General features: G+C 47.6%; 1 protein-coding gene across 4 annotated transcripts in view; it reads left to right on the top strand.

The window, feature by feature from the left end:
* Window positions 1-12,982, top strand: part of ARFGEF2 (ARF guanine nucleotide exchange factor 2) — a gene marked incomplete at both ends in the record, with an annotated part of 109,788 nt that extends 96,806 nt beyond the window's left edge. For all 4 annotated transcript variants that reach the window (XM_080716333.1, XM_080716332.1, XM_080716331.1 and 1 more), the window contains 5 exons: window positions 2,228-2,358; window positions 6,082-6,250; window positions 9,078-9,216; window positions 9,883-10,000; window positions 12,806-12,982. In XM_080716333.1, coding sequence (XP_080572459.1) covers window positions 2,228-2,358; window positions 6,082-6,250; window positions 9,078-9,216; window positions 9,883-10,000; window positions 12,806-12,982 — 734 coding nt within the window. The remainder of the gene's footprint in view (window positions 1-2,227; window positions 2,359-6,081; window positions 6,251-9,077; window positions 9,217-9,882; window positions 10,001-12,805) is intronic.
* Window positions 12,983-14,317: the final 1,335 nt, after the last annotated feature.

The following is a 14,317-nucleotide window of genomic DNA, read 5'->3' as shown; positions in this document are numbered from 1 at the left end:
GCACGCACTGCCACTCAGAAGCGGCTGTGGTGGGCTCGCCAGCGCCAGCGCGGGGCGGTCCTTGCTGCTTCCCCAGCTCCCGGTAAAGCGCGCGGCTTGTGGGGCCGAACGTGCGTCTCTTCAGAGTGCAGCAGGACGTCTGCCTGCGGGAGGCCCGCCCGCCCGCCCCAGGAGACAGCCCTCACGCTCTTCCCTTCCCCTGGCTCCTGCCTTTGAGCACAGGCGCTGCCGGCAGAGCCTTCCCCCTGTTGATGCTGCCTGCCTGCCTTCCTGCCTTCCTTCCTTCCTGCCTTCCTGCCTTCCTTCCTTCCTTCCTGCCTTCCTGCCTTCCTTCCTTCCTTCTCTTCCTCGGGGTTTTAAGGAATGGAGCCCACCCTCCCGCCAGGCCACACCCACAGCCCTTTTTATTTACCGTTTTGAAGCAAGATCTCACCAGGTGGCTGAGAATCTTGCCAAGTTTCTTGAGGCTGGCCTCAAACCCTTGATCCTCCTGTCTCAACCTCCCAAGAACTGGGTTACAAGTGTGCACTACTACGCCCAGCTTTGATTTTTATTTTGAAACAGGGTCGCCCTAAGTTGCTGAGGTTGTCCTTAAACCTGCCATCCTCCTGTCTCGTCTCCCAATTTCAAGCTTATACCACCATGCCTGGCTGCTTTTCTTTCTTTCTAACATTTCCTTTAACTTCACTATATTTTCCAAAAGCTAGGCAAGCACTTTGCCACTGACTTTTACTCCAAGTTCTTCAAAAGCTGAAAAATTCAGCCGGGCGTGGTGGCGCACGCTTGTCATCCCCGCGCTTGGGAGGCTGAGACAGGAGGATCGCGCAGGTTCGAGGCCAGCCTCAGCTACTGAGTGAGGCTCTCAGCAATTTAGTGCGACCCTATTCCCAAATAAAGTATAAAATAGGTCTGGGAGTGTAGCCCGGAGGTAGAAAGCCCCTGGGTTCCATCCCCAGTACCAAAAAAAAGTTGAAAAATTCATACTTGGGAGGCTGAGGCAGGAGGATTGCAGGTTTGAGGAGAGCCTCAGCTACTTAGGCCCTCTGGAACTTACTAAGACACTGTTTCAAAATAAATAATAAAAAATAGGGCCAGGGGTATAGCTCAGAGGTAGAATGCTCCTGGGTTCAATCCCAGTACCGAAAAAAAAAGGTCGAAAAATTCAGCTGGGTTGCACATGCCCTTCATCCCAGTACTTGGGAGGCTGAGACAGGAGGATCACAGGTTCGAGAACAGCAAACAGAAATAAAATAGGGCTGGAGGCGTAGCTTAGAGGTAGCGTGCCCGTGGTTTCAATCCCCAGTACCAAGAGGGGAAAAAAGTAACACAGAAACCAAGACCTCAGAAGAGTCGTTTCCACCCCGCGCAGTGCTGAGGTCCTGTCCTCCTTGAAGAAGCTGCGGCTGCAGGGACCTGAAGCCCCTGTGGTCAGGGCAGTCCAGTTGTGCCTTGCAGAAGTGGCCACAAGGGTGACAGACTTGCTGGGGGCTCGGGTCCCCAGGGCACACTGCCCTTCCCCGTCTTCTTCAGGTACCACATGTTGACACACGCTGAGAGGGGACATTTCCGGAGCAGCTTTTTTTTTTTTTTTTTTTTTTGCGATACTAGGGGTGGAATCCAGGGGCATTTTACCTTCAAGCTACACCCCAGCCCCATTTTTTATTCTTTATTTGGGATCCGGGTCTCACTGAGTTGCAAAGGGCCTCATTAAGAACCACAGTCCTCCTCTCTCAGCCTCCCAAATGCTGAGATTACAAGCCACCTCACCAGGCCTCTGAGTGGCTTGTTTAGACTTGCAACCTAATCCTGATACTTCCTACATGACTGTACCTACGTCTTCATCGTTTGACGCTGTATCTTACACTTAAATCTTCCTTGTTAGCCAGGTGTGTAATCCTAGCACTTGGGAGGCTGAGATAGGAGGATCGCAGGTTCCAGAGCAGCCTCAGCAAGTAGTGACACTCTCAGCAACTAAGCCAGACCTGTTTCAAAATAAAAAGGAAACAGGGCTGTGGTGTAGGTTGGAGGTAGAATGCCCCTGGGCTCAATCCCCAATACCAAGAAAAATTAAAAATCAATCTTAACTTGTCGGAATGGGGGTCTGGCCCGGCTGACCCACCAGGAGGCCCACAGTCGGGAGTCCTGCCGGGTCGCGGTCTGAGCCCAGTGACTGCGTACCCAGTATTGCTGAATCGTTACCAGGCTTCCTCTTTGTCATCTACTGCAGATCAGAGACTGTTCGCCAGCCTCCTCATCAAGTGTGTGGTGCAGCTGGAGCTGATACAGACCATCGACAGCATCGTGTTCTACCCCGCGACCAGCAAGAAGGAGGACGCAGAGCGCATGGCCGCCGCACAGGTACCGCGGCGGGCCGCTCGGCCGTGGGGCGCGGGGCCGGCTCAGCTGCCGTCCGTGTCCAGAGCCTGCTGCACGGCTCCCTTCCCCGTCCCACATTCAGGGACATTGTATTGGTCACGGGAAATTGGCCACAGTGAAACTTATTTACACCACAGCAGTCAGCAGATACGAAAATCTAGAAAAGGGGTGTGTGTGTGTGTGTGTGTGTGTGTGTGTGTGTGTGTGTGTGTGTGTGTTACTTGGGGTGGAACCCAGAGGTTTTTCTACCTCTGTGCTATACTCCCTGACCTATTTTATACTTTATTTTGGATTTTTTTTTTTTTTTTTTTTGGTGGTAGTGGGGTTCCTGTAAACCTTTCTACTTCCAGGCTACACTCCCAGACCTACTTTTATACTTTTTTTTTTATTTGGAAACAGGGTCTCTCAAGCCAGCACGGCTGGCTTCAAACCTGCGTGATCCTCCTGTCTCTGCCTCCCAAGCGCAGGGATTACAAGCATGCGTCACCACGCCCGGTTTATACTTTATTTTGAAACAGGGTCGCACTAAGTAGCTGAGGCTGGCTTCGAACCTGTGCGATCCTCCTGTCTCAGCCTCCCAAGCGCAGGGATTACAAGCGTGCGCCACCACACCGGCTAAAAGGGTTTTTTTATTCCCCAGGAAGCCAGCTCATCAGCATTCCACTGCTCAGACCCCACCCTACCTGGGAGCTTGAGACAAAGTGGTAGTTATCAGGGATTGTCCCTGTCTTTGGTACACAGTTTAAATATAGTCTTGAAAAACCCAGGCATGATGTACAGGTTTGTAATCCCAGTACTTGGAAGGCTGAGACAGGAGGATCCCGGTTTCCAGCCAGCCTCAGCTACTTATTGAGGCCCTCCACAACTCAGTGAGAGCTAGTTTTAAAATAAAGGCAGTAAAAATAGGACTGGGGGTGTAGCTCAGAGGTAGAATGCCCTTGGGTTCAGTCCCCAGTACCACAAAAAATAAGTAAATAACTGAGACTGACTGTATGTATATAAAGATCCCAGTTTTTCCTTCAGAAAGTGTTTTGTTTTGTTTGTGCATCAGCTTTATATTGATAAGGGATTCTTGAAATGTAGAGGGTTTTGTTTTGTTTTTTGTAGTACTGGGGATGGAACCAGGGGCATTCTTCCTCCGAGCTACACTCCCAGCCCATTTTTTACTCTTTATTTTGAAATGGGTTCTCACTGAGTAGCCGATGCTGTCCTGTTTCAGCCTCCCAAATGCTGGGATTCCAAGTGTGTGCTTGCCACACTTGGCACTAGGCGTAGAGGTCTTTAGCGCACTTTTTTTAAGTTCTTATTGATAGTGGGAGGTAGGGTCCAACCTCTTTCACTTGCATGTGTTACCCAGTTGTCCCAAAAACATTTCTTGCGAAGTCTGTTCTTTCTCCAGAGGAGGTTTTGTTTTGTTTTTGTGTGTGTATAGTACTGGATTGAGCCCAGTGTTCTGCCTTCAAGCTGCAGCCCCACACCTGTTTTATTTTTTACTTTGAAGCAGGTTTTCTCTAGGTTGATGAGGCTGGCCTTGATCCTGTGATCTTCCTGTCTTGGCCTCCCGAGTGGGGGTTCCAGGCGCGCACTGCACCTGGTCCCCGGTGGATTTTCTTGTGTTCATGTTGGAAATCACTTGACCATAACTATGAGGGTTTATTTCTGTCCTCTCCATTCTGTTCAGGACACAGTGCCATTTCCTTACTGTCCTGATTACTGGAGCTTTCTAGTAAGTTTGGAGTTGGGTGGAGTGAGCCCTTGTGCTGCTCTTCCAGGACTGCGCTGGCTGTTCTAATTGCCTGTGTTTCCACATGGTTCTTAGGATCAGCAATGAAATCATCTAGGATTGTAATACCGATTGCACTAAGCTTATAGATCAATTCGGGAAGTTTCCTAAAGAGGATTGGTCTATTCCTAGAAGTCTTGAGAAATACAAAATTCCTAATTATACCTCAGATTTTAAGCACCTCTTACATTTTTTTCATTTTTTCATTTTTGATTTTTTATTGGTGCATTATATTCATATACCATATTGGACATACATGTACACATCACCCATTTAGCTCTTACATGTTTTAAAGGTTTCTTCACATGTGAAGACTAGTCAGTCACCCAGTGGAGGCTCAGGATACCCCTCGGACTTTGCTTACCAACTTCTCTCTGTTACTGTGCTTGGGACTCGTGCCTTTTATCACCTTTATTGATATTCTCAGTTTTCAGTTTTCTCATACAATAGAGAAGAATGAGACAGACATGGTGGCGCACACATGTAATCCCAGTACTGGGAGGCTGAGACAGGATATCACAGGTTTGAAGCCAGCCTCAGCTGGCTTTCAGATCCTGTTTCAAAATAAAAAATGTAATCCTTTTCGGGCGTGGTGCTGCACGCTTGTAATCCCCATGCTTGGGAGGCTGAGACAGGAGGATCGCACAGGTTCAAAGCCAGCCTCAGCTACTTAGTGAGGCTCTCGGTAACTTAGTGAGACCCTATTTGTTTCTTTTTTTTTTTTTTGGTGTTACTGGGGTTCCCGGAAGCCCTTCTACCTCTGGGCTACACTCCCAGACCTATTTTATATTTTTGAAACAGGGTCTCTTATGCCAGCACAGCTGGCTTCGAACCTGCGCGATCCTCCTGTCTCTGCCTCCCAAGCACAGGGATTATAAGCGTGCGCCACCACGACCAGCTGAGACCCTGTTTCTAAATAAAATATAAAATAGGTCTGGGAGTATAGCCTGGAGGTAGAAAGCCTCTGGGTTCCACCCCCAGTACCACCAACAAAAAAGTAATCCTAGTACTTTGGATGCTGAAACAGAGGGATCGCAAGTTCATGGCGAGCATCTGCAACTTAGTAAGACTCCATTTAAAATAATAATAATATGGGTGGGGATGTAGCTTAGAATTAGAATGTTCCTGCTGGGCATGGTGGTATACACTTGTAATCCCAGCATTCGGGAGGCTGAGACAGGAGGATCATGGTTCAAGAACAGCCTCAGCTACTTAGTGAGGCCCTTTGCAACTCAGTGAGACCCTTTTTCAAAATAAAGAATAAAAAATAGGGCTGGGAATATAGCTTGGAGGTAGAATGCCCCTGGGCTCCATCCCCAGTACCAAAAAAAGTAGAATGTTCCTGGGTTCAATCCCGTACCCCACACAAAAAAGGAAAGAAAAGAAAAAGGGGGAGAGAAAGAGAAGAGTGCAATCCTATAATGAAATACAGACAGCCGGGTATGGCAGCACATGCCTGTAATCCCAGTACTTGAGTTGAGACAGGAGGACTGCGGGTTCAAGGACAGCCTCAGCAAGTAATGAGACTCTCAGCAACCTCGTGAGACCCTGTTTCAAAATAAAATCAGACTAGGGGCATAGCCTGGAGTAGAACACCCCTGGCTTCTATCTCCAGTACCCCCTTCACACACACAAAAAAAATACTACACACTCTTCTCCCCCCCCCCCCAACTCTGGGTTCTGCAGTGGAGACAGTACCAGCGAAACTGAAACGTTGGCCAGGCAGGCCTCCAGTCTAGCAGCAGCTCAGTGTAAGCGTTTGCCTGCCAGTGAGCAAAGTCTGAATGGGAGTGGGTCAGTGCATCGCAGTGTAGGACGATGGAGAGGAGCCAGGTTGGGAGAGTCGTGACTGCCTTTGACTGCCATCACAATGCCCAGAACCACTCTGCAGCCTCACCTGGCTCTGCTCTCCTCTCCTCCAGCAAGACACGCTGGATGCGGATATCCACATCGAGACGGAAGACCAGGGCATGTACAAGTACATGTCTTCCCGGCACCTCTTCAAGCTGCTGGACTGCCTGCAGGAGTCCCATTCCTTCTCCAAGGCCTTCAACTCCAATTACGAGCAGCGCACCGTGCTGTGGCGAGCAGGTGAGGCCACGCTGGTCACTGTCCTAAAACACTAAAGCCTCAGGGGACGCCCTAGACTTTAAAATGGAGCCAAACAGCTTCCCAGGTGCTCTTCCCAGGTGCTCCATGCTAACCGATTTCATCCCACCACCAGGAACACTGCTGAGCACATCGATTCTCAGGAAGTGTGGGTGAGAAGACAGGCTGGAGTGGGAGGGTTTAACTGACCTTGCTAGTCACGAGGTTTACCTTAAATTAGAAGTTGAATATGTCCGGGCGGGTGGTGCACAGTTGTAATCCAAGTACTTGAGACAGGAGGATTTCAGATTCAGGGCCAGCCTCAGCTATGTAGGCCCTCTGCAGCTTAGTGAGACCCTGCTTCCAAATAAAGAATAAAATAGGGCTGGGGTGTAGCTCGGAGGTGGAATGCTTCTGGGTTCCATACCCAGTACCACACACACACTCACATACTTATTCCACATATGCGTGGACAGCATGCATGGGTGATAGTGGGATTCTCATTATCTTGAAATTTTCACAAAAATGATACTTTATGTAACTTTGTATTATTACTGTTACTTTTGTGTGTGTGTGTGTGGTACTGGAAATGGACCCCAGGGGCATTCTACCTCTGAGCTACACCCTCTGTCCTATTTTTCATTCTTTATTTTGAAATAGAGTCTCACTAAGTTGGGGTGGGCCTCACTAAGTAGCTGAGGCTGTCCACAAACCGTGATCCTCCAGTCTCAGCCTCCCAAATGCTGGGATTACAAGTGTACACCACCTCACCCAGCTATTACTGTTACTTTCTTTTCTATTTTCTTTTTTCTTTTTTTTGGGGGGGGGCGGGTCTGGGGATGGAACCCAGGGGCATCCAACCTCCGAGGTACATCCCCTGCCCTAATTTTTATTCTTTATTTTAGAAACAGGGTCTCACTGAGTTGCAAAGGGCCTCACTAAGTAGCTGAGGCTGGCTTTAAACCTATGCAATCCTCCGGTCTCAGCCTCCCGAATGCTGGGATTACAAGCGTGCACCACCACACCTGGATACTGTCACTTTAAATCTTCTCCTCAGCCAGGCGTGGTGGCACACGCTTGTAATCCCAGCATTCGGGAGGCTGAGACCTGGAGGATCGCGGTTCGCGGACAGCCTCAGCTACTTAGTGAGGCCCTCTGCAACTCAGTGAGACCCGGTTTCAAAATAAAGAATAAAAAATAGGGCAGGGGATGTAGCTCGGAGGTCAAATGCTCCTGGGTTCCATCCCCAGACCCACAAAGAAAAAAAAAAAGTCTTCTCATATACTTGTTTTAATTTACAATGTAATAGTGTCATAAATTGGTAATCCCAGTACTTGGGAGTCTGAGACAGGATGCAGGATGATCTCAGGTTTGAGGACAGCCTCATTAGGTAGTAAGATTCTCAGCAACCCAGTGAGACTCTGTTTCAATATAAAAATAAAGTAGGGCTGGGGGTGTAGTTCAGAGGTAGAACTTCTCTAATTTTAATTTTTAAGTACCAGAAAAAAAATAAAAATAGATAAAAACAGTGGGTGATTGTGGTGGCTCACAATTGTAATCCCAGTACTTGGGAAGCTGAGACAGGAATATCACTTGTTCATGGCAAGCATCTGCTACTTAGTGAAGCCCTTCACAATTTAGTGAGACCCTGTTTCAAAATAAAGAATAAAAAATAGGGCTGGAGCCGAGCATGGTGGTGCACGCTTGTAATCCCCCTGCTTGGGAGGCGGAGACAGGAGGATTGCGCAGGTTCAAAGCCAGCCGCGCTGGCTTAAGAGACCCTGTTTCCAAATAAAAATATTAAAAAAATAGGTCTGGGAGTGTAGCCCAGAGGTAGAAAAGTTTCCAGGAACCCCAGTACCACCAAAAAAAAAATAGGGCTGGGGTTGTAGCTCAGAGGTAGAATGCCCCTGGGTTCCATCCCCAGTACTGCAAAAAAAGGGGTCGGGGGAATAGTGTCATTTTTCTCTATGGCTTTCAACTATCCAGATGATTTATGTTTTTGTCCATAAGAATGGTTTGCATATCTCTTTGGCTGATTTGTACTACTTATTTTGAAAAAACTGAAAGCCAGGCACGGTGGTGTGTGCCTCTAACAGCAGTACTTGAAAGGCTGAGACAGCAGGATCACAGGTTCAGAACTACCCTCAGCAACTCAGTGAGACTTGCATCACCTTAGCAAGACCCCGTACCCAAATAAAAACTAAATAGGGATGGGGGTGTAGCTCAGAGGTAGAATGCACCTGGACTCCATCCCCAGCTCCACCAAAAAAACAATAAGCAAGCTGGGCGTGGTTGCGAATGCTTGTAATCGCAGCATTTGGGAGACCGGAGGGTCATGGTGAGGACAGCCCGAGTTATTTGTGAGGCCCTTCGCAACTCAGTGAGACCCTGTTTCAAAAAATAAAAAAGACTAAAAAGTAGGACCGGGTGTATATGTATAGCTCGAAAGTAGAATGCCTCTGGGTTCCATACTCAGTACTGAAAACAAAAACAAAACAACAAAAGAAAAAAACTCTTATGTATGTTTTGTGGGGAGAAAATATCTCGCAATGTAGAAAAATGCTAGAAGTCTTATGAACTGTTTCATCAGAGAAGATAAAACTAAGGTCTTTAACAGTAAACAAGTGTACACAGAGGAACCAGGGCAGTTATACAGAAGGTGGCTTCTGAGATTCGTGGCTGCATTTGTGTGCTGTCACAGCTGACCCGTAGTTAAGTCTGTGAGATCTTTCAGTACTTTCTTAAGTAACTAGAAAGCTAGTTCTCAGATGGTTCCTCAGCTTTATCCTGGTAGTGTGCGCTGCTCATGTGACTGTTTGATCTCTAGGTTTTAAGGGCAAGTCTAAGCCCAACCTTCTCAAACAAGAAACCAGCAGCCTGGCCTGTTGTTTGAGGATCCTGTTTCGGATGTATGTTGATGAGAACCGCAGGGACTCCTGGGATGAAATACAGCAGCGACTTCTAATGTAAGAAGATTGGTTTCCTGCTAAATTTCATACCTGTCATACACAGAGTGCATCAACAATGCTATGAATTGAAAGGAGTTGGAGAGCCAGGTATACTCCTGTGATCCCAGCACCTGGGAGGCTAAAACAGGAGGATCACAAGCTCGAGGTCAGCTCAGCAGTTTACTGAGATCCTCAGCAACTTAATAAGACCCCATTTCCAAATTAAAAGTAAAATAGGAAGGGCTGGGGGTGTATCTCAGAGGCAAAATGCCCCTGGGTTCAGTCCTTAGCACCAAAATAAATAAATGAATAATAAATAAAGTAGGAGCCAGGCGTGGTGGCGCACGCTTGTAATCCCAGCATTCCGGAGGCTGAGGCAGGAGGATCACAGTTCGTGGCCAAGCTCAGCTACTTAGTGAGGCCCTCCTCAACTTAGAACCTGCTTCAAAATAAAGAATACAAAATAGGGCAGGGGGTGTAGCTTGGAGGTTGAATGCCCCTGGGTTTCATCCCCAGACGCACAAAAAAATTAAATAAATAAATAAAATAGGACTGGGAGTGTAGCTCAGAGGTAGAATGCCCCTGAGTTCAATCTTCAATATCAAAAAAGAAAAAGGAAGATGGGGTAGCTCTGTACCAGTACGAGATGCTAACCTGTATTCCCTGTGCCTCTCTCTCACTCAGGGTGTGCAGTGAAGCTCTTGCCTATTTCATCACGGTGAATTCTGAAAGTCATCGGGAGGCCTGGACAAGTCTCCTGTTGTTACTTCTAACCAAAACCCTCAAAATAAACGATGAAAAGGTATAAACCAGTGAACTCTGGTCTTGAAGGTATGGCTCTGGGTGGCTTTTCACACAGACACGCAAGCTCCGTTTTCCAGTCTCCCAGGAACAGTTACGTATCTAGCACCAGGCGAGGTGCCCTGGAGAGGATTTCATTCATTCCTAGCAGTGGATCACTCTGGGGAGCTGGAAGGCCGAGCTCGAGCATGCGTGTGGCTGCTGGGGACAGCACAGTGACTCCAGTGGGAAGAAAGGCTGGAGATCGTGGAGCCGTGGTTTAGACCTAGAACCTTGCCTTGCACCCATTCAGTGATCCTGTGAGTGTGTGTGTGTGTTGCTGAGGAGTTAACCCAGTGGGATTTGATCTCTGAAGAACAGCCCCAGCCCCATCTGCTAGCTTGATCAGAGTCTCACTGCTTACTGAGGCTGTCCTTGAACCTGTGACCCTCCTGTCTTAGCCTCCCTAATACTGGGATTACAGGCGTGCACCACCAAGAACTTGCTTTTTTTTTTTTTTTTTTTTTTTTTCCATACTGGGGATGGAACCCCAAGGGCATTCTGCTTCCAAGCCTCAGTCCTATATTTTAGTCTTTTTTTGTTCCAAAGGGCCTCGCTAAGTAGCAGAGGCTGTCCATGAACCATGATCCTCTGGTCTCTGCCTCCCAAATGCTGGGATTACAAGCATGGGACACCATGCCTGGCAAGAACTTGCTTTTTAAATGAAAGCTATTGGCTTTTGCTTGCAAGACTAATTAAGAAACCGGGCGTGATGGTACATGCCTCTAATCTCAGCACTTGGGAGACTGAGAGGAGAATTGAAGGTTTGAGGCCAGCTTGAGTAACTTACCAAGACCCCCATTTCAAAATAAAATAGGGCTGGAGATGTAGCTCAGAAGTAGAATGCCCATGGGTTACATTCTGAGTACCGTCAATAAATATAAGCCAGGTGGGGTGGTGCATTCTTTTATTGACTCTCATTAACCGAGCCATACCCTGTTTCAAAATAAAAATAAAATAAGACTGGGGGTGTAGCTCAGAGGTACAATTCCCCTAGGTTCAATCCTCAGCACCAAAAGAAATAAATATAATTAATTATATAATTAAATCATATAATGTAATTTATATTACATTACTATGATTAAAGTAGATTTTAGCCAGGTGTGGTGGTGGACGCTTGTAATTCCAGCATTTGGGAGGCTGAGATAAGGAGGATCATGGTTCAAGGGCAGCCTTAGCTACTTAGTGAGGCCCTTTGCAACTCAGTGAGACCCTGTTTCAAAATGAAGAATAAAAAATAGGCTGGGGTGTAGCTCAAAGGTAGCATGACCCTGGATTCCATCCCCAGTACTGCAAAAAAAAAAAAAAAAAACTTAAAAAAAAAGTTTTAAAAATTAGGCATGGTGGTAAATGCCTGTAATCCCATTACTTGGGAGTCTGAGATAGGAGGATCTCAGGTTCACAGCCAGCCTCAGCTAATTAGGCCCTCCACAACTTAGCAAAACCCTGTCTCAAAATAAAGGATAGCCAGGCGTGGTGGTGCACACTTATAATCCCAGCATTTGGGAGGCTGACAGGAGGATCACCGTTTGTGGACAGCCTCGGCTCCTTATTTTTTCTTTTTCTTTTTTCTTTTTGCTGGTCTGAGGATAGAACCCAGGGACATTGGGTCTCGAGCTACACTACCTGCCCTATTTTATATTCTTTATTTTGAAACAGGGTCTCACTAATTTGCAGAGGGCCTCACTAAGTAGCTGAGGCTGTCCACAAACCACAATCTTTCGGTCTCAGCCTCCTGAATGCTGGGATTACAAGTGTGCACCACCATGCCTGGCTGAGCCTCAGCTTCTTAGTGAGGTCCCTTGCAACTCAGTGCAACCCTGTTTCAAAATAAAGAATAAAAAAAATAAAATAGGACTTGGGGCTGTGGCTCAGAGGTAGAATGCCCCTAGGTTCTCCAACACCACAAAAAAATAAAAATAAATAAAAATAAAAAATGGGGCTGGGGGTGTAGGTTGGAGGTAGAATGCCCCTGGGTTCAATCCCCAGTACCTACCTACCTACCTACCCCCCCCCACACACACACACACAGAAAATAAAAAGATCCTGGAGTATAAGTAGGAGGTAGAATGCCCCCTGGGTTCCATCCCCACCCAGTACCATACACAATATATATAGGGTTTTTTTTGTTTTGTTTTGTTTTGTTTGTTTGTTTGTTTGTTTTTTTGCAGTAGTTGTTTTTGTTTTGTTTTGTTTTTTGCAGTACTGGACATTGAACCCAGGCACATTCTGCCACCAAGCTATACCCCAAGCCCTATTTTTTATTCTTTATTTTGAAACAGGTTCTCACTAAGTTATGGAAAACCTCACCACTTGCTGAAGCCGTCCTTCAACTTGCGGTCCTCCTGTCTCCGCTTCCTAAGCTGGGATTACAAGTGTGAACCACTATGCCCAACTTTGAGACTTTTTGTTTTTGTTTTTGTGGTACTGGGTGTGGAACCTAGGGGCTTTCTACCTCCGGGCTATACTCCCAGACCTATTTTATATTTTTTATTTGGAAACAGGGTCTCACTAAGTAGCTGAGGCTGGCTTCGAACCTGTGCGATCCTCCTGTCTCAGCCTCCCAAGCACAGGGATTACAAGCATGCATCACCACGCCTGGCTCAAGACCTTGTTTTAAAATAAAAAGGACTGGAGGTGTAGCTTAGTGGTACAACGCCCCTGGGTTCAATCTCTAGTACCACAAAAATAAGTAAATAAGTCTCTCTGGTACAAGCAAAATAATGTTTCACGCCTAATTTTATCCTCTGGTTTCTCTCCACTGCAGTTCAAAGCACACGCTTCCATGTACTACCCCTACTTGTGTGAGATTATGCAGTTTGACCTGATCCCTGAGCTCCGGGCAGTCTTGCGGAAGTTCTTCCTGCGGATAGGCGTCGTGTATAAGATATGGATTCCAGAAGAGCCATCACAGGTACCAGCAGCACTGTCGCCGGTGTGGTAGCCCTGGCTCTTGGGGCTACTGCTGCAGCTCTGCAGAACCCCCGCCGGGCCATTGCTGACCGGCATGTCTCCTGAAGCAGACACAAGGAGTTGCCATCTTGGATCTCAGAGTGGCCTGGGCTAGGACAGGCTCTTCGCTGGCCCCGTCAGCGTCCCCGGCTCCGGCTTGTGGCGTTTCATGGAACTTTCACAGCTCGCACAGCCAGGTCACACGGTAGGCGAGTCTGCTCCAAGGGTCATCCACGGTACCGTTAAGACTGTCAACTCTGTCGTTGCTGAGGCCGTTTCCCAGTGCAATCTCACGGCTGGCTGTGTGTTTGTCAGAGGAAGTCTTTCCTTGAAAATACTGAACATAGCATATAGGTTCGTGACGATTAGAGAGTATGTTAATAAAATTTCTTGTGATGACAAACTGCCACCTCATATATGCTGGGGGTTCTGTTGTTTGAATGTGTTACAGAAGTTTGAGTGTCTGTGTTCACTGGAGTCAGCTGTAGTTGGTCAGGTGAGGAATAGTAGGGTCAAGAAGAGTTCTTTTTTACATTTTGTTAATGTCTGATATTTAAAATCTTTTGCAAAGATATTATTGAAGATTGAAGGCAGAGTTTAGTTATTTAGAATTAAGAGCTTGCAAGATTTTAAAAAATGTAGTGCCTCATGGCTCTTTTGTTTTAGTAACTTGGGGAGAAAAAGTCTGTAGGCAAAAGTAAACGATGTGCTGGAGATGATTAAAGCCTCCTTGTGTAAGTATTTGTGAATGGGTGTTCAACTAAAAGCTCCAGAATCCATTGTCCATCTCACACACACTGAAATCTATGTAGTAGTAATGAAAACAAAGTAGTAATTTACCCAGAGTTCATTTATCTTTGAGTAAACTTTCTTTTACCTCAGAAGAGTGAGTGTACTGATGGTTAGTATCGCTGCTTTGCACAGTCCTCGTCAAGAGACCTTGAGAGAGAGGGGCAGTGGCGGTGTGCGATCAGGGTCGCTCCCAGGAACTTCCTAGCCAGATCGCCCCAGTGGGACCAGAGCCGCCGAGCGGCCAGCACTGCTCCAGGTGACGGTGGCAGGGTGGCGTGTGCCTGGCACGCCTTGCCTGCACTGAGGAGCTGAGCGCCGTGGAGGGTGACTCCCTGGTCCTCCGCCTGTGTGCGGCGGTGCAGAGCTCCGGACTGTGGGAGCGCGGGATCGTGGGGCCGCTGGGCAGGCGGCTTTGAGCACCGCCACGCCCGCAGGCAGCGTGCTCGGGAGCCCCTCTGCCACCTTCACCCGAGCGTTGCGCGCCACGCCAGGAGGAAACGGTCAGGCTTCTGCCTGTGCTCAAGTCCTGGAGATC

The sequence above is a fragment of the Muscardinus avellanarius genome (assembly GCF_963383645.1).
Source record: "Muscardinus avellanarius genome assembly, chromosome: 19".
Taxonomy (NCBI): domain Eukaryota; kingdom Metazoa; phylum Chordata; class Mammalia; order Rodentia; family Gliridae; genus Muscardinus; species Muscardinus avellanarius.
The sequence above is the reverse complement of the archived record's forward strand: the minus strand, read 5'-3'. Positions and strand labels throughout refer to the sequence as shown.